Source organism: Leopardus geoffroyi, chromosome E2 (assembly GCF_018350155.1).
Source record: "Leopardus geoffroyi isolate Oge1 chromosome E2, O.geoffroyi_Oge1_pat1.0, whole genome shotgun sequence".
NCBI classification, from domain to species: Eukaryota; Metazoa; Chordata; class Mammalia; order Carnivora; family Felidae; genus Leopardus; species Leopardus geoffroyi.
Genome location: NC_059335.1, coordinates 1,246,816 through 1,272,750, shown reverse-complemented (window position 1 = coordinate 1,272,750; position 25,935 = coordinate 1,246,816). Strand labels below are relative to the sequence as shown.

At 45.5% G+C, this 25,935-nt stretch overlaps 3 protein-coding genes across 9 annotated transcripts in view; all 3 read left to right on the top strand.

Moving 5' to 3' along the window:
- Positions 1 to 25,935, top strand: part of LOC123577872 (zinc finger protein 304-like) — a 573,883-nt gene that overhangs the window by 408,967 nt on the left and 138,981 nt on the right. The gene's annotated exons all lie outside the window — the stretch shown is intronic.
- Positions 14 to 8,625, top strand: LOC123577932 (vomeronasal type-1 receptor 1-like). The gene is given in 4 exon segments (XM_045440381.1): positions 14 to 1,288; positions 2,551 to 2,731; positions 7,764 to 8,066; positions 8,069 to 8,625. Coding segments are annotated over 3 exon segments (834 nt in total). The 5' UTR covers positions 14 to 1,288; positions 2,551 to 2,625; the 3' UTR covers positions 8,494 to 8,625.
- On the top strand, positions 14,830 to 21,888 carry ZNF134 (zinc finger protein 134). 6 transcript variants are annotated; one of them, XM_045440354.1, is made up of 4 exons: positions 14,848 to 15,111; positions 17,342 to 17,423; positions 19,379 to 19,478; positions 20,112 to 21,888. In XM_045440354.1, exons 3-4 carry the CDS (start codon positions 19,439 to 19,441, stop codon positions 21,344 to 21,346), a joined length of 1,275 nt encoding a protein of 424 aa, XP_045296310.1. In that variant the 5' UTR covers positions 14,848 to 15,111; positions 17,342 to 17,423; positions 19,379 to 19,438; the 3' UTR covers positions 21,347 to 21,888. The 6 variants fall into 6 exon arrangements, with proteins under 6 accessions (XP_045296307.1, XP_045296310.1, XP_045296309.1 ...); XM_045440355.1 differs by lacking the exon at positions 14,848 to 15,111 and adding an exon at positions 16,641 to 16,947; XM_045440353.1 differs by lacking the exon at positions 17,342 to 17,423.

Here is a 25,935-nt window from a genome sequence, read left to right as displayed (position 1 = left end):
AAAAATCCAGCGATCAGCTATCTAATGATCTATTTGCAACCTATTTCTGGACATCTGGTAGACATGACAGACTCCACACTTAAACTTCTCTGAACTCTCTTTAAAAAATTTTTTTTAAATAAACTATTTTTTAAAGAGTAGTTTTAGCTTCATAGCCAAATTAACAGGAAACTACAGAGATTTCCCATATATCCCATGCCCTCACATACACATAGTCTGCCTCATTATTAACCTCCAGCACAACAGTGGTGCAGTTGTTATGATTGATGAACCTACAAAGGCATGTTATCACCCAAAGACCATGATTTACATTAAGGTTTCCTCTTGTACATTTTATGGGTTTGGATAAATGTATAATGACATGTGTCCACCATTATAGTTATACAAATTAGTTTCACTCCCCTAAAATTTCGGTTTACTGCCCTAAAAATTCTCCACCTAATCGTCCCTCCCTCCTGCCTAACCTCTGGCAACTATTGATATTTTTATTGTCTCCATAGTTTTGCCTTTTCAGAATGTTATACAGTTTGTAGCCTTTTCAGAATGGCCTCTTTGACTTAGTAATATGTGTTTAAGTATCCCCCACTGTCTTTTCATGGCTTGACAGTGCTCGCTCTCTCTCGTTCTAAGTGCTGAATAATACTCCATTGTCTGGACAGAGCACAGTTTATTTATCCATTCACCTAGTGAAGGACATCTTGATTGGTTCCAAGTTTTGCCAGTTGTGAATAAAGTTGCCTGTACACATCTGTGTGCAGGTTTTTGTGTGGATGTGTTTTCAACACATTTGGGTATATACCAAGGAATGCAATTGCTGGATTGCCTGGCAAGCCTGTCAGTCTTGTAGGAAAGTGCCAGACTGTCTTCCAAAGTGACTGTGCCATTTTGCTTCCCTGCCAGCGATGAATGAGAGTGCCCATTGCTCCACCCCCTCACCAGCGTTTGGTGGTGTCTGTGTGAGCTTGCTTTTCACTCTGCTCTGACCGCAGCTGTCCCACTCTCAGTTGATAGCGACTCTGTCCTTCCAGCTGCTGAGACTGAAAATCCAGGGCTCGTTCTCGACTCACTCCTTTTCCAGTCCTACGGGAAATCTGATTGGGTCTACTTTCAAAACAGATCATGAATCTGACCCCTTTTCACCGCCATGCCTGCCCTCAGCCTGGTGAGAGCCACCATGCTCTATCTGAATTTCTGCAGAGGTCATCCACTGATCTTGATCCTATGCTTTTTCTTTCCAAGTCTGTTGTCAACGCTTCAGCCAACGTGACCCTTTCAAAGTATGAATCAGGTAATGTCCATATTTGAGCAAGATCCCAGAAGCCCTCCTCATTTTACTTGGAGAAAATTCAGAATTCTTACAAGAGCTTGAGGAGCTACACAGGTCTTTAGCCCATGTTTCTCTCCGACCACTTTTTTTTTTTTTTTAACGTTTATTCATTTTTGAGAGACAGAGAGAGACGGAGCATGAGTGGGGGAGGGGCAGAGAGAGGGAGACACAGAATCTGAAACAGGCTCCTGGCTCTGAGCTATCAGCACAGAGCCCAACACAGGGCTCGAACTCACGAACTGCAAGATCATGACCTGAGCTGAAGTCGGACGCTCAACTGTCTGAGCCACCCAGGCGCCCCTCTCTCTGAGCACTTTAAAACCCTGTGGCTCATTCATCTCATTCCATAGGCATCAGTACCAGACTTTGCTCGACACAATGACACTGGCTGATACCTGTGCTTGGGTCATATGCTCAAAAATGCTGCATGGATTACTTCATCTTTATTCAAGTGTTGCCTGAAGTTTCCATTTGTCATCAGGTCTCCCTTACTACTCTACCCTCTCATTCCCTGCTCATCCCCCAACTCCAGCTTACTCCCCTTCAAGGCACCTGTCATCATATAGCATACTGAATATTTACTATTTATTAGATAATATTAGATATTAGATGTTATCTAATATCTGTTTCAATACAGGTAAGTTCTCTTCTACCGTCCCCCTTCCTCTCGCCCTCTATAGATCACTTACACCAAGGATAATGTATTATCTACATTTCAGGTGCTTAACCTCTGTTTATTGAAGTAATGAATAACAGCTGCTTTGGGAGTGCCTGGCTGGCTCAGTCAGTAGTGCATATGACTCTTGATCTTGGGATTGTGGGTTCAAGCCCCATGTTGGGTGTAGAGATTATTTAAAAATAAAATCTTTTTAAAAATTTGCCTCACTTTCTTCATATTCATTTTTAATACTTTAGTAATTTTTACTTAATGGTTCTTTCTTTTCCTCTTTCAGAATATGGGCAGTGTAAGAATCATATTTGAGAGGTAACATCCTCGGGTTGGCCAGAAACACAGACCAGCCTTGAATGAAGCTTCCTTCTGTCACTTCACACACACACACACAAGATGAGCATCCTCATCTCACCTGTCATTTCCACCTGATACTTTTCAGAAAACTTAGCTTTGTTTTCCCGTGGCTGTTACTGCTTTTTCTTTCTTTCTGAAATAATTAATCACTACTAATAGCTCCTAGTAATTTGTAGCTTTTACTTTTTTTTTCCAGAGATAATTTCAACTCTCCATGCAGACACTGTCACTGCAATTATTGGTGAAGTGATCATCACTTCCCAGCAAAGAGATGAGATCATGGTGTCCCAGACCTTTACCTCGGATAAGATACCACCTTTGCACACATGCTCCAGATTGGACTCTAAAATCTGCTGGTTGTTGGGGAATGACATTTGGTAAGTAGAACTTCCTTTTAGATCAAGAGAGAGTCTTAGAGAAAAATGATACTGCTAAGAAAACTTTTTAAGAAATATTGTATGTGAATATAACTTATTTTTCTGGGGAGAGAAAATGGGCACAAATATATACATAAGGGATATTTTCTAAGGGTTCCTGAGAAGTAGAGACCCAGCATTCCTGTCTGGAAGCTGTCTGATGTCTGTCTTCTGCCTTCTTGGTCATAGCCCTCTGAATTTTTGGGATTTGGGAGCAGAAATCATCAGGTAATATTACTGCGTTAAAGTCTACATGTGACCCTGACATTTAACTAGAACTTTCCCTGAACTTTATCAGTTGCTTTGAATCCATTGTGGTTTCAAAAGTCATTACTCAGACTCAACCTCCCAAGCAATAATAAATTGGTCTGTTCTAACCACAAAGATCCTAGTCAGGGGAGCTGTTAGTAAGATTATCCTGCCACTTTCCCAGGAAGTAAAATGTGTCCCATACAGTTCCTAATTGTGCCTCTACAGAAAGCAGTTTGCTCAAGGAATGAGATGGGGTTTTATTTGTACATGAATGTCTCTGTTTTTTAAAGGACATGTGGCTCCAGTATTCATAGAACATTTGTGCTACATTATTTACCCAAACATTGTTCTCCTCACTCCTACTCAATTGAAATATTTAATTATTGTTGAAATTCATTTTTATGATTTATTATAAATAAAACTTTATTATAATTATGATTGAAGGGCAACCCTATCTCTTTCTCTTTGTATTTGTTAATTTCAAATGTGTATTTTATTTAATTTTACCTGTGATTTCCTAAAATTTTCAGCTGGAGTTATAAACCCTACTACCTTTTTCCCAAGAAATATTTGAACAAGTTTATATGCATACGCATAAAATAAATGTTCTTTTCTTCCTCACTCTCCCTCTTCCCTAAGCTCACATGTCACTGGGTTTATGATTTGTTATCAGTTATTGTGTATACTTCCAGAAATGCTTTGATTCATTAGCATGTACTTTCTTAGATTCCAGTGTTTCCCAAACTTTAATGTCAGTTACATAATGAATTTTAATTTGACAAATTATTGCCTATTAATGTAAATAACAAATATTATTTGTTAAAGTTTATTTATTTATTTTGAGAGAGAGAAAAAATGCACGTGCATGTATGAGCCAGCAGAGGTGCGGGGGGAGAAAGAGAGAGAGAGAGGGATAATCCCAAGCAGTTTCCATTCTGTCAGCGCAGAGCCCGATGTGGGGCTTGAACTCACAAACCCATGAGATCATGACCTGAGCTGAAATCAAGACTTGGCCACTTAATCAACTGAGCCACTCAGGCGCCCCGATATCAGAAATATTATTGAAAAACTGAAGACCACTCTTGTTTGATGTATCCTAATTTGATTCTCTGGAAACATCTAACATTTAGAAGGTTATAAAAAATTGCTATCTAATTAAATGTGGATAATAGAACTGAACATTTTTACCTAATAATATTTTATATATAGAAAGATCCTACTCCTATACCATTATACAAATTTTTAGACTGAGAAACCGTAATTAATTAATTTAATCTTTATCTAGGTGAGGTTATGTGAGATTACAATATGATAATGTAAAGTGAAGATGTGAATGTGAATTAAATATTTGGCACAGGAGTATATTTCTGCATATAAATGGTATCTCCTTTTAAATTTATTATGCATTTACATGATAATTTCTAAGAAAAAACATTAAAATTTTTTAAAAATAAGAAATTCTTATTTATATAACTTTCAATGTTAGAAAATATATGATCATATATCTCATGATTAGAGGGGGCATCTAGAATGTTATTAATTGCCTCTTCTTTCCATTATTCTTAGGTAAAATATTTTCTATTATTTTGTTCTTCATCTTTATATTTTAATTTAATCATGCCTTTTATCTTATATAAATTGTACATTTTCACATATTCCAATAAGTTTAAATTACTAGGCTTCTGTAATATGGATTGCTTACTACATACATATTTATCACAAGTCATTATTTTAAAAAAATATATACATCCTATATGGTTTATCTGTTACGTTTAGATTTTTTACTTATATATATGTTTTTATTTAATTAATTAATTAATTAATTAATTTTTAAAGTTTTAATGTTTATTTATTTTTGAGAGAGAGAGAGAGAGAAACAGAGCAAGAGGGGGAAAGGGGCAGAGAGAGGGAGACACAGAATCCGAAGCAGGCTCCAGGCTCTGAGCTGTCAGCACAAAGCCTGATGTGGGGCTCAAACTCACGAACCACGAGATCATGACCTGAGCTGAAGTTGGATGCTTAACCGACTGAGCCACTCGGGCGCCCCTACATGTTTTTATTTTTAAAATATTAAGACATTTAGGGTGCATCTGGGTGGCTCAGTCAGTTAAGTGTCAGGCTTTGGCTCAGGTCATGATTTGGAACTCCATGAGCTGGAGCCCAGCATCAGGGTGTGTGCTGATAGCTTGGAGCCTGGAGCCTGCTTCAGATTCTGTGTCTCCCTCTCTCTCTGCCCCTCCCCTACTCACACTCTGTCTCTCTCTAAAAAATAAATATTTAAACAAAAATTTTTAAGTTAACATTTAAGAAACGTGTATATACATGTTTATTATTTGTATATAACGTGTATAAATGTGTATATACATGTTACATAGCATGTAGTAGAAATGTAGGTTTCTTTTTCCACATAACTATGCAGATATCTTAATAATATGTATTGAATAAACTTTTCTTTCCCTATTGATTTTTATTTATTTTTATTTATTTTTATTTTTATTAAAAAAAATTTTTTGGGGTGACGGGGTGGCTCAGTCGGTTAAGCATCCGACTTCGGCTCAGGTCGTGATCTCACGGTCCGTGAGTTCAAGCCCCGCGTCAGGCTCTGTGCTGACAGCTCAGAGCCTGGAGCCTGTTTCAGATTCTGTGTCTCCCTCTCTCTCTGACCCTCCCCCGTTCATGCTGTCTCTCCCTGTCTCAAAAATAAATACATGTTACAAAAAAAATTATAAAAAAAAAATTTTTTTTAATGTTTATTTTTGAGAGAGAGAGAGAGAGAGAGAGAGAGAGAGAGAGAGAGAGCACGCGAGCATGAGCAGAGGAGGGGCAGAGAGAGAGGGAGACACAGAATCCAAAGCAGGCTCCAGGCTCTGAGCTGTCAGCACAGAGCCCGATGCGGGGCTCTAACCACAAACTGTGAGATCTTGACCTGAGCCAAAGCCGGAAGCTTAACCGACTGAGCCACCTAGGCGCCCCTCAGAATAATTTTTAATACTTAACCACTATAATACAAAAATAAAAAAGGAAAGAAAGGCAAAAAATCCCAATATCCAGTAATTTTGGAAAAAATTAAAGCTGTGCTTGAGGCAGTATCATCTTTTTTTTTAAGTTTATTCATTCTTGAGAGACAGAGCATGAGTGGGAGAGGGGCGGAGAGAGAGGGAGACACAGAATCTGAAGCAGGCTCTAGGCTCTGAGCTGTCAGCACAGAGCCTGACTTGGGGCTCGAACCACAAACTGTGAGATCATGACCTGAGCCGAAGTCGGACGCTTAACCTTGAGGCAGTACCTTCTTAATACACTGCATCTTTATTGCTGAGGCCCATGATTGGCAGCCCAGATGTTACTCCTAAACAATAGATGTGTTTTGGGGCACCTGGGTGGCTCAGTTGGTTGAGCCTCCGACTTCAGCTCAGGTCATGATCTAATGGTTCATGGGTTCCAGCCCCACATCAGGCTCTGTGGTGACAGCTCAGAACCTGGAGCCTGCATCGGATTCTGTATCCCTCTCTCTCTGTGCTCCCCTGTTCACACTCTGCCTCTCTCTCTCAAAAATAAATAAACATTAAAAAATTTTTAAACAATAGATGTGTTTTGCTTGCCTATATCGTGTTTTCATTGGAAGCTTGTTTTTATAAAAATTGAGAATATTGCAGAAACCAGCCTGGGTTTGTTGATATGGTAATACCAGTTAAAAATTGGTCAGAGCTCAGAAATACCAACCCACTTGGTTGGGTCTTGCATTTTTCACTTTACAGCTCTACCTATGTGGCTGGCTTTGCTTTTTTTCACTTTCCTCTCTTCATAATGAGGGCACTTAAATTGTTGGTGCTGGCTTAGGAAAAATACTAAGAGAAAGAGTAAGATCAATAGATTTCAATGAACTCATATCTGAAAGTGACAGGGTAAATATGCAAAATAAGAAAGCATGGTGCTGTAGACAATGAAAGAACAAAATTGGAGCAAACAACAAACCTAGTATTTGCCAGTTATTACAACAAATCCTTTCCAACTTTAATATAGACCTTTTCAAACATCTGCCCCAGAGAAGAAGGTAATGATAGGAACCAGCAGAAACCGTCCAGGGTCACACTCATTTCATCTGCAAACCTGCCCGGTCTTCCCTCCAGCAAAAATTCAGAGGCCCTTGTATTGCCCTCTGGACCCATCCATTATGACAGGTCCTGCCACCTCAGGGGTCCCACAGTCATTAATGAATATTGCCTCAATTTAGGTGGCATTCCACTCTGTCCCCCTTTTCTTTTATTAGGTTAAAACTTCTACAAAAAGAGAGTGTAGATAGCAAAAAAGATCTTACTCCTTTCCCTTTATTTTCTCCTTTTCAGTATGTTGGTCTTCTATCATCCTCCAACTGTAAGGTTATTTTTTAAAGCAGTGATAAAAATGCATTTTAAAAACATATTTGTTTTAATTTGTTACGATTACTATTTGGAAATAGTAATAGCTGGAAATATCCCACACTTTGTCATTGGGAATCCTTCCTGTTAACTCTTGGCATCCTGTTTACATAATCTCAGTAGTTTGGGGTGGCTCTTTTGTTTTCTTCTACAATAGGAAGTTCCGAGATAGTTTCTGTAACTTCTACCCCAGATGTGGATTCATTCATTTCTTCAGGAAGTTCTAATTATCTTTTAATAAAATGTTATGCATACACTGTATATATACACAGACTTGATTCTCATCCAGCTAGTCCTAGCTAACAACTTGGTTCTTTTTCATACAGGAGTTCCTCAGACAATGGTAGCATTTGTGTTGAAATCTTTTCTGGATGATGCTGGATGTAAGCTTGTCTTCTATTTTCACCGAGTGGCCAGAGGGGTTTCCCTCAGCACCACCTGCCTGCTCAGTGGTTTCCAGGCCATTAAGCTCAACACTAACACCTCCAAGTGGTTGGAGCTCAAGGTTACATTCCCAAAGTGCTTTGGCTTCTGCTGTTTCCTCTGCTGGATCCTGCATCTCCTGTTGAATATCTTTATTACTTTGCATGTTACTGGACCAAGAAAGAACAAAAACATGAGTGTGGAAAAATTTATGAATACCGTAATTCACCCATTCCAAACAAATTTGTTGTTTTACTACATGCAGTCATGTTCTCCTTCATTGGTGTCACTTGTTGGGGCCTCATGGCCTGGTCTAGTGGCTCCATGGTCTCTGTCCTGCTCAGGCACAAGCAGCAAGTCCAACACATTCACAGCAACAGACTTCCCCCCAAACCTTCCCACGAGGCCAGAGCCACGCACACCATCCTGGCCCTGGTGAGCATATGCATCTCCTTTTATTTTGTCTCTTTCATTTTGTCTTTGTGGGTAACACTTATTGTGAACCCAAGCCACTGGCTGATGAACATCTCTGCCCTGGCATCTTCAGGCTTCCCGACCTTCAGCCCCTTCATGCTCCTTGGCAGTGATACCCGTGCCTCTCAGTTTTTCTCTGCTTCTAGGGAAGAAAAATAATTTTTCCAAGTATGGTCTCTAAAACAGTAAGTTCCCTATAGGACATCCTATCATTTATTTACTCACTTTTCTTTTGCCGATTTAAAAAAAAAAATGTATTCATTTTTGAGAGAGAAAGACAGAGTGCAAAGAGGGGAGGGACAGTGAGAGGGGGAGACACAGAATCCAAAGCAGACTCCAGGCTCTGGGCTGTCAGTACAGAGCCTGACACAGGGCTGAAATCCACAAACTGTGAGATCATGATGTGAGCCAAAGTCAGATGTGAGCCACACAGGCGTCCCTATTTAATCACTTTTTTGTGTGTTTGCATGCTCGTGTTTAATGCCAGATGATCTATTATTACATAGGGACTCAGTATGGAATAACAGCAAAAATAACCCTGGCCTCATACCGCTTATAAGATTTCCAAAAAATGAACATGGTATAAATAATATCTCAGTGATGACTTCCTAAAACTGTAGGGTGCCTGGGTGGCTCAGTCGGTTAAGCATTCGACTCTTGCTTTTGGCTTAGGTCATGATCTCACGGTTTCGTGAGTTTGAGCCCCACATCGGGCTCTGCACTGGCAGTGCAGAACCTACTTGAGATTCTCTCTCTCTCCCTCACTCTCTGCCCCTCCCTCACTCACTCTGTCTCTGTCTTTCTCAAAATAAAATTTTAAAAAACTTAAAAAAATAAAATTATATAATGCTATTCAATGGAGAATATCAGGTTATGCTGATAATGACATGGGGATTTTTGTGTTTAGTTCTGTTGATTCAAACTTTGAAGTGACATCCAGAAGATTCATTGCATTGTCAAAGCATATTGAGTGAAAAGTGTTTCAAGTGAGAAGAAAATGACTGGGAATACCCCAAATTGGTCCAACACAGGTGGACTTAAAAGGAATTAAAAGAAGTTTATGAGGTTTAGCAGAGTGTGACGAGGGAGGAAGGTAGGTGGTATCTTCTGGCAGGGATTGGAAGTGGTGTCAATGATCAAAACGTTTCATAGGAAAGATCATGGGTCTCTGAGAATTTTTGTCCACTGAAAGAATCAAAATGGTGATAAAAAATAAAAATAATATCAGGTGCCTGGGTGGCTCAGTTGGTTAACTGTCGTAGACTCTAAGTCTGAAGTTCTCTTTTGGCCAGCAAAAGAGTGGGATGCAGGATTAAAGCAAGAGATGACTAATGTCCGGGAAAATATATGAGCCCCAAATAAGGGTCCTTGCCCTGTATTTATTAAGATAAGAAGGCTTACACACGTGATGGGCAGGTACAAAGAGACAAACTGTGAGCATTAACTTGGGGATGTGAGGGAAAAGGGGGGGTTTTGAAGATATACAGTGTTTGGGGTTTGGGTCAATATAAAACAAAATCCTGGCGCCAGGCAGACATGAGACCCCGTGTCTGTTTGTTTATCTTAGCTAGCCTGGGGGATGAGACAGATAGGGGGAATAACCTCAGGGTTAACAAGGCGCCTTCTCTTTTGTTAACCATCTCCGCTCTGGGCTGCTTTGCCTGCAGCACAGCAGTCCATAGTCCGAATTCACCAGTTTACCTAACTTGGCCCCTTCCTCTTGTGAAAGCAGCTTTTCTGCTATGGTACTAAATTGGGGGGCATTTTTGCCTTGCATGCCTAATCTTGTTCACCTTATATACCTTTGTATTGAGAGCCTTTGCACCCATTCCTATTTTGGGACTTTGCCCCTCCTCTATTCCGGGGGCTCTGCACTCCCTTCTATTCTGGGGTGCCTTTGCATCCCCTCTATATTCTGGGGTGCCAGTCTTTTTTACTCGAACTTGGGCGTGAGCATTCTATGGCTTTGTATTTCTTTATGCCTTGTTAACCCATTGGTGTAAGCCTGGGGATTTCTATGCTTATTCTCCACAGTTAACCATCCGACTTCAGCTCAGGTCATGATCTCACAGTCTGTGAGTTCGAACCCCATGTCGGGCTCTGTGCTAACAGCTCAGAGCCTGGGGCCTGCTTTGGATTCTCTCTCTGCCTCTCCCGGCTTGCACTCTGTCTCTCTCTCTCAAAAATAAATAAACATTAAAATTTTTAAAAAGTAAAAAAATAAAAATAAATAAAAATAATTTAATTAAAATAATTTACTACAAATTATTGTTTAGCACTCTTTTACCTTAGTTTACAGTATATTTTTTCTCTTAAATAAATAAGTGATAAAACAATGCATTTCCAATTCAGCAATATTTAGGGGTCAGAGCTGACAACGAGTCTCTCCTTGACCAAACTTTAGTAGGCTCCTCAGAATCCTATTCCCAACTAGACCTCAACGTTTGGACTTCTGTGCCCATCTTTGCATTGCCCAATTGTAGCAAGAATCCAATTAAGTTGATGTAGGCAGAATCCACCTCTGCTTAAAAGCTCCTTGAATATCTCATCAAATTGCTCATCCCACCATCCCCCAGTTGGTACTGATCACCATGGCCTGCTTTCAGCAAGAATCCCCCTTACCCATGAAGTTTCCCCTTAGTACCTTTCCATCCACTGACTCCCACACTGCTTCTTGGCTATGAACCCCTAGTTGTTCATGCTGTATTTGGAATTGAGCCACTTTCTATACTGAGGTCTCTTTCCCCCCATTACAATCGTTCCTTATTAAAATCTGCGTATACTGCTTTAACTACTGTTCAGCTCTGGTTTTCTTTAATTTTTTAATGTTTATTTAATTTGGAGAGAGAGAGAGAGACAGAGCATGAGTGGGAGAAAGGCAGAGAGAGAAGGAGACACAGAATCCGAAGCAGGCTCCAGGCTCTGAGCTATCAGCTATCAGCTTGGACTCACGAACACTGAGATGGTGACCTGAGCCAAAGTCGGATGCTCAACTGACTGAGCCACCCAGGTGCCCCTGGTTTTCTTTAACAGACCTAGAAAATTATTATTTTTTGTGAAATAAAATTAATTTTTAGAAAATTTTGTCAGTTGTTGGTACTTAAAAGAAACTTTCAAAGAGTTTCATTTCATTTCACTTTTATTTTACATCTTTAATCACTTGACTTTTATGATGACTAACTTCATAAACATAATACTTGGTAATTAAAAAGTATATGTGGGTAAATGTACAATTCTGCATTTCTATGATGTCTATAACTAAAATTGTATTAAAATTAATTTTATTTGTTGTATTTTTGAGACTGCCTCGTGTAAAATACAGTTTAATGTATGTAAAAATAAAACCTGTGCTTAAATTATATAAATAAAATTTTTTAAAGTTTATTTTGAGAGACAGGGAGAGAGAGTGAGCAGGGGACAGGCAGAGAGAGAGAGAGAGAGAGAGAGAGAGAATTCCAAGCAGGCTCCACACTGTCAGTGCAGAGCCCGACATGGGGTTTGATCTCACCAACCAAACTGTGAGATCACGACCTGAGCTGAAATCAAGAGTCAGACATTTAACCAACTGAGCCACCCAGGCACTCCTAAATAATCATTTTAGTCCAATATATTTAAGCAACATATTTTTTATGTATGATAAATGATGATACCTTTCTGGCCTCTAGTAAACTCAAGAGAATTATTGTGCCTCAAAAAAAGAGCTGTTCTTTTTCTTCATTAGCCCATCGTCCTCTAATTGAAAATCTGCACACTCTCTTTAAGAAGTTTAACTGTGTTGGGGCGCCTGGGTGGCGCAGTCGGTTAAGTGTCCGACTTCAGCCAGGTCACGATCTCGCGGTCCGTGAGTTCGAGCCCCGCGTTGGGCTCTGGGCTGATGGCTCAGAGCCTGGAGCCTGTTTCCGATTCTGTGTCTCCCTCTCTCTCTGCCCCTCCCCCGTTCATGCTCTGTCTCTCTCTGTCCCAAAAATAAATAAAAACGTTGAAAAAAAAAATTAAAAAAAAAAAAAAAAGAAGTTTAACTGTGTTTATATTTTTCATGGGCTCAGGTTTTATAAAAGCATCCAGTGGCTTACCTTGAATGGGGGATTCCATTACCTAGGAATGTTGACTCATTTAAGTGTTTCCTGAAGAAAATTGCATGCCCTAAATCATCCCAGGGCTAGGTATCAGGCAACTAGAGATCACCCCTATAACCTGAAGTCCACTGGAATTGTTCAAAGTAGCCAATTCTCAGCTGTTTGCTCTGCTCTGCCCTGCCTTTCCCATGGAAAACACAATAAAGTCTCTGGGCTAGGCCTTTCCTTGGCTCCTGCTTCTGCCTCCTAAACAAATCCCAGCGTTCCTTCTGTGACCTTTCGTGGTATGCTGTGCCTCTCATTTCTAGGGACACAGTGAATAACATTAAACTTTTCTCTCAATGTCATTGACCTGTCCATGCTGTCACTTAAGTCGCCTTTATAAAGTAAGACCTGGGCCCAAATCAGCCTCCCTCAGCTGTATAATACTACATCTCATGACCCATTTCTTGGCACCCTCATCTTCTCTCTTTTTCTATTGTGCCTAACACATTCCAACATTGTACATAATTCATTGTTTTTTTTTCATATTTCATATTTCTTCCCGTCTTTCATGAATACTGTAGAGTGTAAGCTTCTTGATGGCTGAGGTCTTTGTCTCTTGTTTTCAAATTTGTTCCATGTACTTAAGATAGGGGTTGAAATGCAGTAGGTGTTTATCGAATGTTTGTTAGAGCCGTGAATAAGCATGGTATTACAGTATCCTTGTTCATCTTTCTAAATGTTTTCATTCTCCCTCAGAGTAGATAATCAGAATTTTCAAGATTGGAAAGCAATTACATTTTGGAGACTAAACCCTGTTGTATTCAGTGTCTCAGCCCCACTGTGTGCCCAGCTTCATTTTCTTACCTCTCAGACTTCAGTGTTTCCAGCTCAGTTTTGGCTGCCATCTTTCGCCTGTCACAGGTATGTCCCCCAGAACCATTTTTGAGTATATCTGTGAACTACAGAACTATATCAATAGCTTTCAGTAGTTTAAACTATTCATGTTTCTTTTTTTTTCTTCCTTTCCTTCCTTTTTTCTTCCCATCCTCCCTTCCTTTCTCCTTCCCTCCTTCCTCCTCTTCCTCCACTCACCCTCCCTCTCCTCTTCTTCTTCCTTTACCATAAATAATCTGTACTCCCAATTCAGACACTGTCCCTGTAATTGCAAGTGAAGTGAAAATTGATGTGGGAAACAAAGGCAAGAGAAAAAAATTAAATTTCCTTACTGTCTACAGCCCATTGACAAGTCCTTGAAACCGACAGTGACCTTCCACTAGGCACTCAGCTCCCTTGATGTTGATACTTTGCTAAAGTTACAAGGCAATCTTAGCTTAACATTATCCCAACCTCAAGGATCCTGTGAGGCTACTGTAAGCATTTAGAAATTCCTATGGAAATTTTTTTTACCCCTACCCCCCAACATATATGTTGGCAGTCATACTCCAAGCATACACCTACTGATAACATCTGAAGGGTCTCATGACTGAGATTTTACTAAACAGTAATAAATGTAACAAGGTTTCTAACAGCGGCTAGCCCCTCAGGGCCCTGGAAACATGGTGTATATAATCATCACCTGTCACATCCCCAATGCAGCTCTTTCTGCCCCTGAGTCCTGTTCCTGTGCTTTAATAAAACCACCTTTTTGCACCAAAGACATCTGAAGAATTCTTTCTTGGCCATCAGCTCTGAACCCCAACATTTCCACATCAGAAATCACTTCCTAGCAAAGAAATGAGATCATGCTGTTCCAAATCTTTATTTCTGGGTTCAGTCACTTTCGCACATTTGCTGCCACCAGGACCGCGTCAGCCACCGTCCTGGCACATTGAAAAGCATTTATAATGGTCCTTTCCAGATGGGTGGCATATTCCTAGAGGGAATCAGTATATCAGCTTTTGGGCTAAGAAGGATCATTTGAGTTAAAGGGTGCTGCTGCCTGGGTTGCCCTCCATCAGCACCCCCACCTGCAAGAAAGTGCCTCCCTGGACACAATAACCCTCCTGCCTCCTCCCCAGAGGCAATCTGCAGATGTGACCCCTGACCCCTGACCCAGCCAAAGCACCCAAACTTAAAATTTTCATCTACACGGATTTAAAAACCAGCAAGTAAATACGAGTGCACTGAGTGGACTCGAACTGACATTTGATGTGTCCACGTGGTTTTGTGGCTTTGGGAAATAGCCACAAGAACGTTTCCAAACATTTCTTTGACCTCCGCATAATACACCCGGCTCCTTTGAGGAGCGAAGCCCCCGTTCCATCCTCGGAGCTTCCAGGTACCATGTCCCAGCGCCCCTCGCGGGACCACTGGGCCCCACCCCGGCCGGGAGCGAGTCCGCGGGTGTCTGGGGCCAATTGTTCTGGAGAACCACATTACCCAGAAGCCTCTGCGCCTTGCTTGGTGGCACTCTTAAAAGCGCGCGGAAGGCGACTGGGCGGGACTTCCGGTGTCTTCCCCGCGGCGGACATTTTGTCCGCTCTCGGTGGGCCGCTCGGACTAGAGCCTCGGGATCGCTGGTTCGGCCCGGAGTGACGGAAGCGGGAGGACACGGGAGGAGACTCTGTGCTCGCCGCAGGGAGGGTCGGCGGTGGCAGCGCCCGCGAAGGCTCCGCTGCCCGCGACGGCGGCGCGCGGGTCCCGACCTGGGACTCCTCACGGCCCCGTATGGTCCTCCAGATTGTGATGGCGGCCGCGGTTGGTGGATCCGGCCTAGGTGGGTACTTTGTTCCCCGGACCTTGACGCGTTTCGTCCCTGCGCTCGGAATCTCGAAGCCTCGAACGAAGGGTGTCAGTTGAGGCGGTTGCGGCCCCGCCTCCAGTGCTCTGGGCCGCGGGGGCCCGCAGTGGGAGGAGCCCCCGTTTGTCACCGCCGTCGAAGTGGTCCTGGCCGAGCGACCGGCACGCGCAGAGGCTTGGAGGGGCGATGAGCCGCGAGGGCCGGGGAAAGTGGGGCCGTTGTGTTTGCGGGGGGGGGGGGCGGGTAGCGGTCGAGCGGAAGCCTTGCGTGGACTGGCCGGGGGAGCCGCGGAGCAGCGTGAGGCGATCTGGGCTCCGGGGGACCGGTGAGGAGCCTCGGACTCCGGGAGTGTTGTGGCGGCTGGAGAGGTTGCAGGTGGAGACGTGGTTGGCAGGGTTTCCTCAGTGTCGGATGTCGGATGACGGCTGCTCTGAAAGTAGGAGTCAGGGGCTGTCACAGGCCCGTGTCCGGTTTTTCTCCCCGGAGGTCCGAGAGAGTGCGGCAGAGAGCTGCCCCGCAGGAGTCGGGAGTTGCGCTCGGGACGTGGCAAAGCCGAGGCGCCTCGCAGGGGAGGTGTCCCACGGGCGTCTGGGGAGGGGGCTGGGGTGGAGACCCCTGAGGGATGAGGCCTCGGGTCGGGAGGCCAGATTCGGGGGAAGAAGATTAAGGATGTGTTTGTCGTGTGTGGTCCTTGGGGTGAGAGATCCGAGGGCAGGGAGGAGGGGGTGGACACCCTCAGTCCCTCCAGGGAGAGTCCCTGCTGGAGGAGGAGAGGGCCGGAGGGTGTGAGGAGCCTGGCCTGCGATGCAGGGGCAGGTGTGAGGCGCTCCAGATTGGCCGGCGTGTGGACCCAGCAAAGGTTCTGCGCCTGGAGCAGGGGAGAGTCAGCCGGGCGGGGGGAGCCGCCGTAGCCCAGTCCAGGGCGCTGGTGCACCAGCTCCCCAGCTGTTCAGGTAAGGAGAGACCGTGGACGTCTTAGAGGGGCGGCCCGCAGACTCTGCAGAGGAGGGTATACCAGTAGGCCGGTTTGGTGAAGGGACACGGGTACACCTGGCTCGCATGAGCAAGTGGGCGAAGACTAACGTGTGTAGCTGTAAGTGTATACTGATGCCCAGTGACGGGTCAAAGCGCCTGCCTCTGTCTGATTATGATGGAAAGACTTAAGTATCACGTTTTCTGAAACGCTGAAAAAGAAGTCCCCAATTTAAAAATCCCATCACTTCATTTGCACCAAAACCATTTGGATAAAAAGCCAATTCAAAGATCTTTGATCTGGGGGCGCCTGGGTGGCGCAGTCGGTTAAGCGTCCGACTTCAGCCAGGTCACGATCTCGCGGTCCGCGAGTTCGAGCCCCGCGTCAGGCTCTGGGCTGATGGCTCAGAGCCTGGAGCCTGTTTCCGATTCTGTGTCTCCCTCTCTCTGCCCCTCCCCCGTTCATGCTCTGTCTCTCTCTGTCCCAATAAATAAACATTGAAAAACAAAATTATTAAAAAAAAAAAAAAGATCTTTGATCTGTGTTAATGTGTGTGACCCAAACAGCAGCCCTGTTTAGGTGGGTACCACCACTGTCTGCTTTACCGGTGAGGACGTGGGGACACCGGTCTTCGTTCGCACAGCTGGGCGGAGGCGGCACTAAGGTCTTAGTATCTGAGGTGAGACATTCAGAAATCGTGGGCGCGGAAGGGCAGGGCAGGGGTTACAGGAGTCATTCAGTCGGTGGGGCCCCATGTGGTGGCCTGCCGTCCTCAGCCCCCTCTTCCCGCTTACTGCCGGGTTGCTTTGACGGTGGAAGCACTTAGGATCTCTGCATAGGTGAGTCCTCGGTCCTCAGTCAGTGCACTTGCCCATGATCTTGGTAACCCAGTATGGCAAATGCTGGTGTCTTAGCAATGTTCACCTCCCTTGTATTTGCCTTTGGGTGTGGGGATGCTGGGGTCACTAACGGTCTGTACCTTGAATTTGGTGCAGTGGGGTGAAGTGTGGAACGGTGTCCAGGTATAGGAACAAGCTTGGGCAAAAACATCCCTGGAGGCTGAACTGCGAGTGTTCAGGGAGCCTCAGGTCTCCGTTATGTTTGGTGTGATCAGCGAGCAGGGGACAGAATTCAACTCTGGAACAGGAGCCTATGGAGCTGGGCTTCTGTTTTGGGAGTGGTGGGAGCCATGGAAGGTTTAGAGCAGAGGAGTGATCCGATTGGTCTTCACAGGCTTCCTCTGGCTGCACAGTGAAGGAGATTGGGGTGAGGAAAGAAGACTGTTGATGGCTGGACTAGGTTGGTGGTTCTGGAGGTGAGGGACGGGTGCTGGATTCTGGGTTTGTTTTTTGTGTCTCTTTAAGTAGGGCCAACCGGACTTTCTGATGTGGATGGCGAGGGAAAGGAGAGGACTCGGGGATGACCTCACAGCTCCCACAGTTTTTGGCGTGAGAAGGTATAAGGATGGGAAAATTCTCGATTGAGACAGCGAAGTTGGTGGTGGGAGTAACTTCCGGAAATAATATCAGGAGTTGGGCTTTGACCATGTTGAGTCTGTAGCGTCTAAAGACATCTGAGTGGAGGTTTCAGGTAGGCAGCCAGACGCACACGTTTGGATCTCACAGGAGGGATCCAAGTCCACAAAGTGGCAGCCAGTATATGGATTAGAGTAGAGCTGCGTGTCAGATTTATAGAGAGAATCTTTTTGTCACAGTGGCAGTACCGTTAAGGGTCTGGAGGGGGGTGGACACGGCAGAGAGGGAGTCACTTAAGAGACAAAGGGAGTGTAGTGTCCATGGTGGGGGAGGTAATAGGGTCTGGCGGGGTGGGGGGAGTCTCCCAGAGAGGGGAGACAGGAGATGAGTGCTGGGGCGTAGCAGTAACAGAGATGAGATGAAAGTGAGGCCAAAGCAGGCACCCATTTCCTTTCCTGGGTGCTTCCCAGGCTTTCCTGGTGACCTGTAGTGGAACCTAGGGAGTTTCTGCCAAACTCAGAGGTAGATCAGCTCAGAGGCTGATTGGGTCAGCTGGCAGAGTGACTGTGCTTGGGGTGCAAGGCCAGTGGGTGCGGGCTCTGAACGAGAACGCAGTGTCAAGTGTTAAGCCCGACTGATGAGGATATGGCATCCTTGGTATCCAGCGGCAAAGTGGGAAGGGGCTGGGCTTATCTGATGTCTGTATGTGGTTCCGGATTGCTGAAGTTGAATCAAAGAATAGGGCCCGGAAGGGAGGATTTAAAAGCTGGGTTTAGAGATACACGGCACTGGGAACCATCAGCTGGCGCCAGATGTGATCTTGGCTGCAATGACCAAGAATTCTGTGGATGCTGTGTGCACATTTGCACGTGGGAGGCACCTGTGTTGTGGGTATCCATAGACCTGAGGGAGGTGTGGTCTAAAGAGTGATGTGTACTGGAGATGGAATCTGAGTTCACAGCCTGGGGGCTTTAGAGGAGAATTCTGAGCTCACATTTGTGTGTAAGAGGCGTGATCTCCGGACCAGGGGAACTAGCTGGCAGAAGTGTCTGTTTGTCCCCCACCTGTTGTTCTGGGCTGGACAAAATGATTACTAGGAAATGAGGAACGAGTGAGCCGGCACCGATCACACAAGGGCCTGGTATCCTGTCTGAGTTGGGGAGCTGAGGAGGAAAGCAAAGGTGGATAGACCAGGAGTCCTGGGGAGAGCTGCTGCCCCCGTGTTCAGTTATTGATGTCAGTCAGGGTCATGTGACTTTGAAGGATGCGCTTGTGTGTTTCTCTTGGGAAGAGTGGCCCAGAGACTTGAGTCGCACGGTCTTCCTGGGTAAGGCCCCACATACCCCAGTCTTCTGGGCTGTGCTCTACTGTTTTCCCTCAGAGGTTGCCATTTTCTTCCCAGAGCTGCTGTGGGCACTGCCATTTTCCCTCAGTAACACAGGTTTTCTGGGTGCCGGGGTTCAGCTGTGTGAACTGCCTCCTTCAGTCCCTGTGGTCAGTCCCGTGGACTACCCTGCTTGCCGTTTTCCTGGCTGTATGTGGCTCTGTCCACATTCGTGATAACCTCTGTGCTCCAGATTCTACCCTTTCCTATAATTGGCATTTCCTTGGGCCTGCCTGTGTCATGAATTGTCATCACAGCCACTGCCTGTGGGGCCCATGGTGCTGATCTGCAAGACATTTCTGGTGTTCATTTTGCAACATTTAATTGTCCTTTAATCTCTTGTGGGCAGGCTGCTCTGGGCCACTGCTTTCCTACTTGCCCTGTCTTTCCTCTACGACTTGTTTCTTCCAGATTTTTTGTGGTTGCTGAACATAGCAGGGGAAAGAACTCTGAGCGCCTGACTGAGAGGTCATGACTCTAGCCATGGCTGGAGGGACGTGGACAGGCCCTGGTGAGTGGGAGCGTGGGGAGGGAGCTTCAGGGCTGGCTTCAAATAGCACCAGAAACCTATCCTGGGCACCACTCCTGTTTGGTGCCCAGGTTATAAACCACACCTATTTCTATCTTTTTCTCCTCGTTCTGGACACTTCTTTATCGTTTCTGTCCAGACCTCCAACCCAGGGCTGTCCACGCCCACTCACCAGTGCTCTCTGCTGCTCTTTCTGCAGTGCCGTCCTGTGTTGGACAATGCTGATGTCTGAGACATACATCTGTTCTTAAATTGTTTTTGAACACCAGTTGCTCATTTTAAGTCAGATTTTCCTGGGCCTAGACGTACATTTCTGTGTAGTGCCCACCAATAGCTAAGGCCCTTCAAAAATCATCTGCAGAGGAGTAAATTGGATATCCTACTTGCTGGTTCTCCCTGACCTACACCCTGTCCTTGGGTCTTTGTCCCTTGTGAAGGCTTCCTCATTCTGTGACCCTTTGAGGCCCAGTATTGCACAGCGGCTTTTTCTTTAACCTGATCCCACATCTGCTGTCCTACCGACACCCCCATGGGCTAAATACTAGACACGTTTGTGACGGGGTTGCCCCTTCTCCAAAGTCCCCATTCACTTAAAGAGCATTTTTCTGCCCGCAGGTTATTGGTGCGCGGCAAAAGATGAAGAGGCACCTTCTGAGCACACCGTTTCTTTAGGAGTCTCCCATGATAGCATTTCCAAGGCAGGTTCATCAACCCAGATGGCTCACCCTTGTGACATTTGTGGCCCCATCGTGAAAGACCTCTTACACCTGGATGAACACCAGGAAATATGCCAAGGACTGAAACCTTACACCTGCGGGGCATGTGGGAGACAGTTCTTGTTCAGTGCAAACTTTCACCAGCATCAGAAGCAGTACAGTGTAGAGAAACCTGTCAGAAGAGACAGAGGCAAGACCTCATCTGGGAAGAACTGTAGGGTTTGTGAAGAACCTCACCTGTCGGGAAAGCCCTTTCTGTGTGAGGAGCAGTGGAGCCTCCAGGCCAGTCTGGGCAGTCACCAGCGACAGGCCACCCACAGCAAGAAGAAGAGGAGGACTGGGAACGGGGAGGCCTCTCACAGCGGACAGATGCAGTACAGCTGCAGCGAATGCGGGAAGGCCTTCAACCGCAAAGACACGCTTGTCCAGCACCAGAGAATCCACACCGGAGAAAGGCCCTACGAGTGCAGCGAATGCGGGAAGGCCTTCAGCCGCAAAGCCACACTTATCCAGCACCAGAGAATCCACACCGGAGAAAGGCCTTACGAATGCAAAGAATGTGGGAAAGCCTTTAGCCGCAAAGACAATCTTACTCAGCACAAAAGAATTCACACCGGAGAAATGCCTTACAAGTGTAGCGAGTGTGGAAAATACTTTAGCCATCACTCCAACCTCATCGTACACCAGAGAGTTCACAATGGAGCGAGGCCTTATAAGTGTAACAACTGTGGGAAAGTCTTCAGACACAAATCCACACTTGTTCAGCATGAGAGCATCCATACTGGAGAAAATCCTTACGTTTGCAGTGATTGTGGGAAATCCTTTGGCCACAAGTACACCCTCATTAAACACCAGAGAATCCACACTGAGGCAAGGCCTTTTGAGTGCATCGACTGTGGGAAATTCTTTAGTAGAAGCTCTGACTTTATTGCACACCAGAGAGTTCACACAGGGGAAAGGCCATTTGTGTGCAGCAAATGTGGGAAAGATTTCATCAGAACATCCCACCTTGTTAGGCACCAAAAAGTTCACACTGGAGAAAGGCCGTACGAGTGCAACGAATGTGGGAAAGCCTATAGTTTAAGCTCCCACCTCATTCGGCACCAGAAGGTTCACACTGCAGGACGGCTTTAGGAGTGCTTTCAACACAACAGGACTTGTATGGAGAGGGGCTTTGTGATTGCCCTTGGAGAGGAAGACACCAGTCAGATGTTGAACCTCACGTATCTGAACATTAGCACTGGGGAGAGACCTTAAGGATGCCAGGTACAGGGACACTTTCATGGGTTGCGTTGCACTTGCAGACCTGCTCAGGTTCCTTGCCAAATTTGCCACCCAATGTCTGTGGCAGAAACCATCTCAGTTCTACCAGCTTCGTTTCTGTATGTCCTCAGGGACACCTCCAGTCTCTGGAGGAAATTATGAGAATCCTGAATTGAATGGGGTTCCTCATTCCCTCCCCACTGACTGGTAAAGGTGTGGACCTCACCCATCTTTAGCCAAGAGGACCTGAGCTGTGTTCTGGAGACTTATAGAAGAACTTTACTTTCTTCATGGACATTGTTGGCCTCATGTGGTACATGTGACACATTTTTCTCCGAGTCACCCCACCTGGAGAACCACTTGTTTTCTGTTGCTCTGGTCTCTGTGATAATAAAGACATTATTTAAACCATCGTTAATCTTGGACGTTCTTTTTACTGTTTGGATTGGTTTGCAGACAGTAGGCCCTGCCAAACGGAAGCGGTAAACGATGCTTGTGGGGGCCTCCAGCTTCAGGTACCTCAAATGGAAGAGCAGGCTGGCAGAGAACCACTCACAGTCCAGTTCTGGTGTTGCTGACACGAGCTTTTTAGGTGAGAGGTCAGGGGTTTGTGGCCCTGATTTTGTCTGGATTTCAGTGTAATTTGAGGGTGGTGTTGAGGAAGGTTGGGGCAGCCTTCGCGGTGTTTGGGAGCGGCGTGGATTGAGTGTCTTATTTCCAGCATAGGTGCCACGTTTCCCAGCACTGTTAGGGGAAGCTGTTTCTGAGGACCTGCCAAGTTCCCGCTGCCCTGAAGGCCAGAATCTGATCTGCTGCCCAAGTCTCTGGCTGCAAGACCTACCATCCCAGGAAGGAAACAAAAATAAATTTCGCCCTGGGTGTGAATAATTGGAATTGCGGAGACTGCAGCAAGTGAGAGTGGATGTGCCCATTTTAAAAACGTCCACAAACATTCCAATCACTGTGACTGTATGAGATCGGGATGCGTGGAAATTCTTAGGATCTCCAGGGCTGTGTCACTCTCTGACCAAGGTCAGTGGCCAAGCAAAGAATGTAAAGTTTACCTTGATACTTGTACCTCCCTGGCTCTTTACCCAGTGTCTTTGCCGCATGGGCAAGAACCGGCACAGACGTTGTGGTCCAAAGTTGTAGTTTTTGTGACCAGCCAGAGCTTCTGGGGACTCCCTTGCAAATAGCCTTCACTGCTTGCCAGTTTTCCTTAGTGCTGAGGAAGAGGCTCTCTTCACAGGGCATTTGGAGAGAGAGGGTAGAGTCACTATATTGGTGCTCGATCTGGTGTTCCAGTAGAAGTACAAGACCCGGATGTTAGTGGAATCATTTTTTATAGTTTCATTGAGTTGTAGTCCACATACAGTATACTGCACACACTTAAAGCGTACCATTTGGTAAGCCTTAACATATGCACAAACCTGAGGATCACCCAGCCATGTTCTTGGACATACCTACCCCCCAGAGTTACCTCATGCCCCTTCCTAATACTTCCCGTGTCTTCCCTAGGCAACCGTTGATTTACTTCCAGTACAGATAAATGTGTCTTTTCTAGATTCTTCTTTATAGTGGAACCTTAGAAGTTTGTTATCATCTGCTGTCTTCCATGCAGCCTTATTTTAAGAATCACTCCTGTTGTGTGTATAAATAGCTCGTTCTCTTCATTGCTGAGTAATGCTCTGATGGGATATACTGCAGTTTATCCCTTTATCTTAATTGCCTTTTGTTTTTTTCCCCCCAAATTCTGAGTATTCAAAACAAAGCTCCTGCAAATGTTAATATAAGGTCTTTATATGGACATTTTGAGCTGAGGAAATTTCTAAACAAAGTGTTGAATGTGTGGCCTTGTCTCTTACCATTTATGGTAAAATGTAATAGGGAAGAGATAAATGTAGGGAAGAACTATTAAACAGAAAAGACCCAAGATTTGATGATTTGGGAAATTCTTTTTTTTTTTTTTTTTAATTTTTTTTTTTCAACGTTTATTTATTTTTGGGACAGAGAGAGACAGAGCAGGAACGGGGGAGGGGCAGAGAGAGAGGGAGACACAGAATCGGAAACAGGCTCCAGGCTCTGAGCCATCAGCCCAGAGCCTGACGCGGGGCTCGAACTCACGGACCGCGAGATCGTGACCTGGCTGAAGTCGGACGCTTAACCGACTGCGCCACCCAGGCGCCCCAATGATTTGGGAAATTCTTATCCTGTCTTAGTTGCAAAAGACATTGAAAGGAAGTGATTCATGGTGAGAAAAGCATGTTCTGGAGAACTAGCCACAGGTGTTGCTGTACAACCTTTTGTAAGATCTCAGCAAGATCAGAAGAACAGTATGCGGGCACATGACATTTCTTTGAAGAGATTGTGACTAAGCAGGCCCCTCTGCAACCCGAGAGCACCTAAGAAGCTTAAAGGTATCCCACGGCCAGCTCAGCAAAAGTCAAAAATAGATAACGGGATCATTCAGGGGGGATGTCTGTGGACCAACCTCTTGTGTAATGGAGTCAATCTCTGGTAGATACAGAAGAGCCACAAAGCTCTCAAGAAATTCATTCTAGTAGAAATAACATTGGATCTCAAAGGGACAGAGTACAAAATTAGGACTTCCAATATTCTACACACATGAAACTGGCTAAGCAAATTTCTAAACTGTAAACCTTTGTTACCTGTGATGGGAAAGGAGGACTCCGAGGGCAGAGTAGAACCCAGGGTGGGGAGCTGTGAGCCCAGTGGCCAGAGGCCTGAACCACAGAATACATTCCCAGGCCTTGGTACCTAATGTAGTTTGCTAAACTTGATTTCAAATTTTCTTGGGACTTGTGGCTTTTACTTATTTTTTCATTTTCTCCTGTTTTGAAACAATGCGTATACTGTTATCCTATATCTATTCCACCATTTTATTTTTGGAGCAGTTACCTTGTTTTCTAATTTTACAGATCCACAGATGGAGAGGATTTGAGCCCCGGGGTGGATTATATCCAAACCCTCACCCATACCTGATTTAGACAATTTAGATGATGAGATTTGGGTGTTAGAGTTGATACTGTAACAGAATGAGACTTTTTGTGATCTTGGGATGGGCATAATATACTCTGCAAGTAGGACACATAACGAATCTGAGGACCAGACAGTGAACTGTAGTGGATGGAATCACTGCTCCCCAAAATGTCCATGCCCTAATCCCCAGAACCTGTGAATGTTCCTGCAGATGGCCAATGGGACTTTGCATGTGTAATGTAATGCAGTTTTTGGTGAGACTTAACCAGGTGGGCTCAATGTAATCACACGAGTCTTTGAAAATGGAACCTTTCCCAGCTGCAGGGAGACAGAGGCAGACGGAAGAGTCAGATAGGCCTGTCTAAGGCCCTTTGACGGCTCATTGCTGGTTCTGAGAAAAAAGCTAGGAGCCAAGTTGAGCATCACACATCTGATAGCCAGCGTCTTCAGTCTTGATTCAGCAAGATCAGGCCAGAGTATTGAGTCACAGAAAGAGCTTTTTGAAGAAATTATATGACTTTGCAGATCTCAACACAACCAGAAAGCACCTTGGAAGCTTAGAGATCTGTTCCACAACCACAGGGAACTAAACTCTGCCAACAGCCCACACAAGCAGGAATCTGATTTCCCAGAGCCTCCAGAAAGGAACACAACCTGCCAACTTCCAGGCACAGCTGGAGCCCCAGGGCCTGGGGGAGAACCTGGCCAGTGCACTGCATTAGAGGTATGAATGCCAGGGTGGGACTTGCCTGCGGACAGGCTTTGGTTCAGAGAGGAAGGAAGCCGGAGCCTCTAAGTGCCAAACTGCTGGCTTAGGGGTGGGGTGTCAGGTGGGCACCCTGCCAGAGGCCAGGGAGAGCTCTGGTCTAACTGGCTGTACCTCTCTGGGCTCTCTGGCCTCCAGGTGTACGGCCCCCCGCCCCCCGCCCCCGCAATCCCTAGCAGTCCAGCTCTGGGGCTCTCCATGTGCCCTATTGGCCCAGCCTGGAAATTCTCTTCTCGCCTAATGGCTTCTTGGCAGCAGCTTTGACTCCTTGGCCCTCCTGCACTTTTGAGACGCGCAGCCCCGGTGGCTGCCCTGGCCCTGTTCTGCACCCTTGGCAGCCTGCTCCCTCCGTGGCCCAGCCTCCAGGCTGGCTCCTGCCCCACTGTCCCCACACTACTCCCACCTTCCCCCTGCGTCCCTAAGGCTGCTTCCCTCACCTACTCCCGCACCTACTGTCTACTGCACCCCGGTGTCTATAACCCACCTTCTACCACCTGGTCTTGAGTTTGGCTGGGTGCTGTAGGCCCCTGTGCCATCCCTGGCACCTCAAGGTTTTAGCTTTTCTCTGCCTCCCGAGCCTGCTGCAAAATCACTCCCTCTCCCTCACCCTATGCCACAGAGGAAACCCTGAAATAAGCGTAGTTCTATCAGATCTGGGTGAGAGGAAGTGGTCCAAAGGATCCAGAAAGCTGTG

What these genes read in the sequence shown, in the direction of transcription:
- ZNF134 (XM_045440351.1), top strand. Translation starts at nt 15,063, where the DNA reads ATGGTCCTCCAGATTGTGATGGCGGCCGCGGTTGGTGGATCCGGCCTA. An exon ending in GGTTGGTGGATCCGGCCTAG is followed by an intron (nt 15,112 to 20,111) that starts GTGGGTACTTTG and finishes TTCTGCCCGCAG; the next exon opens with GTTATTGGTGCGCGGCAAAA.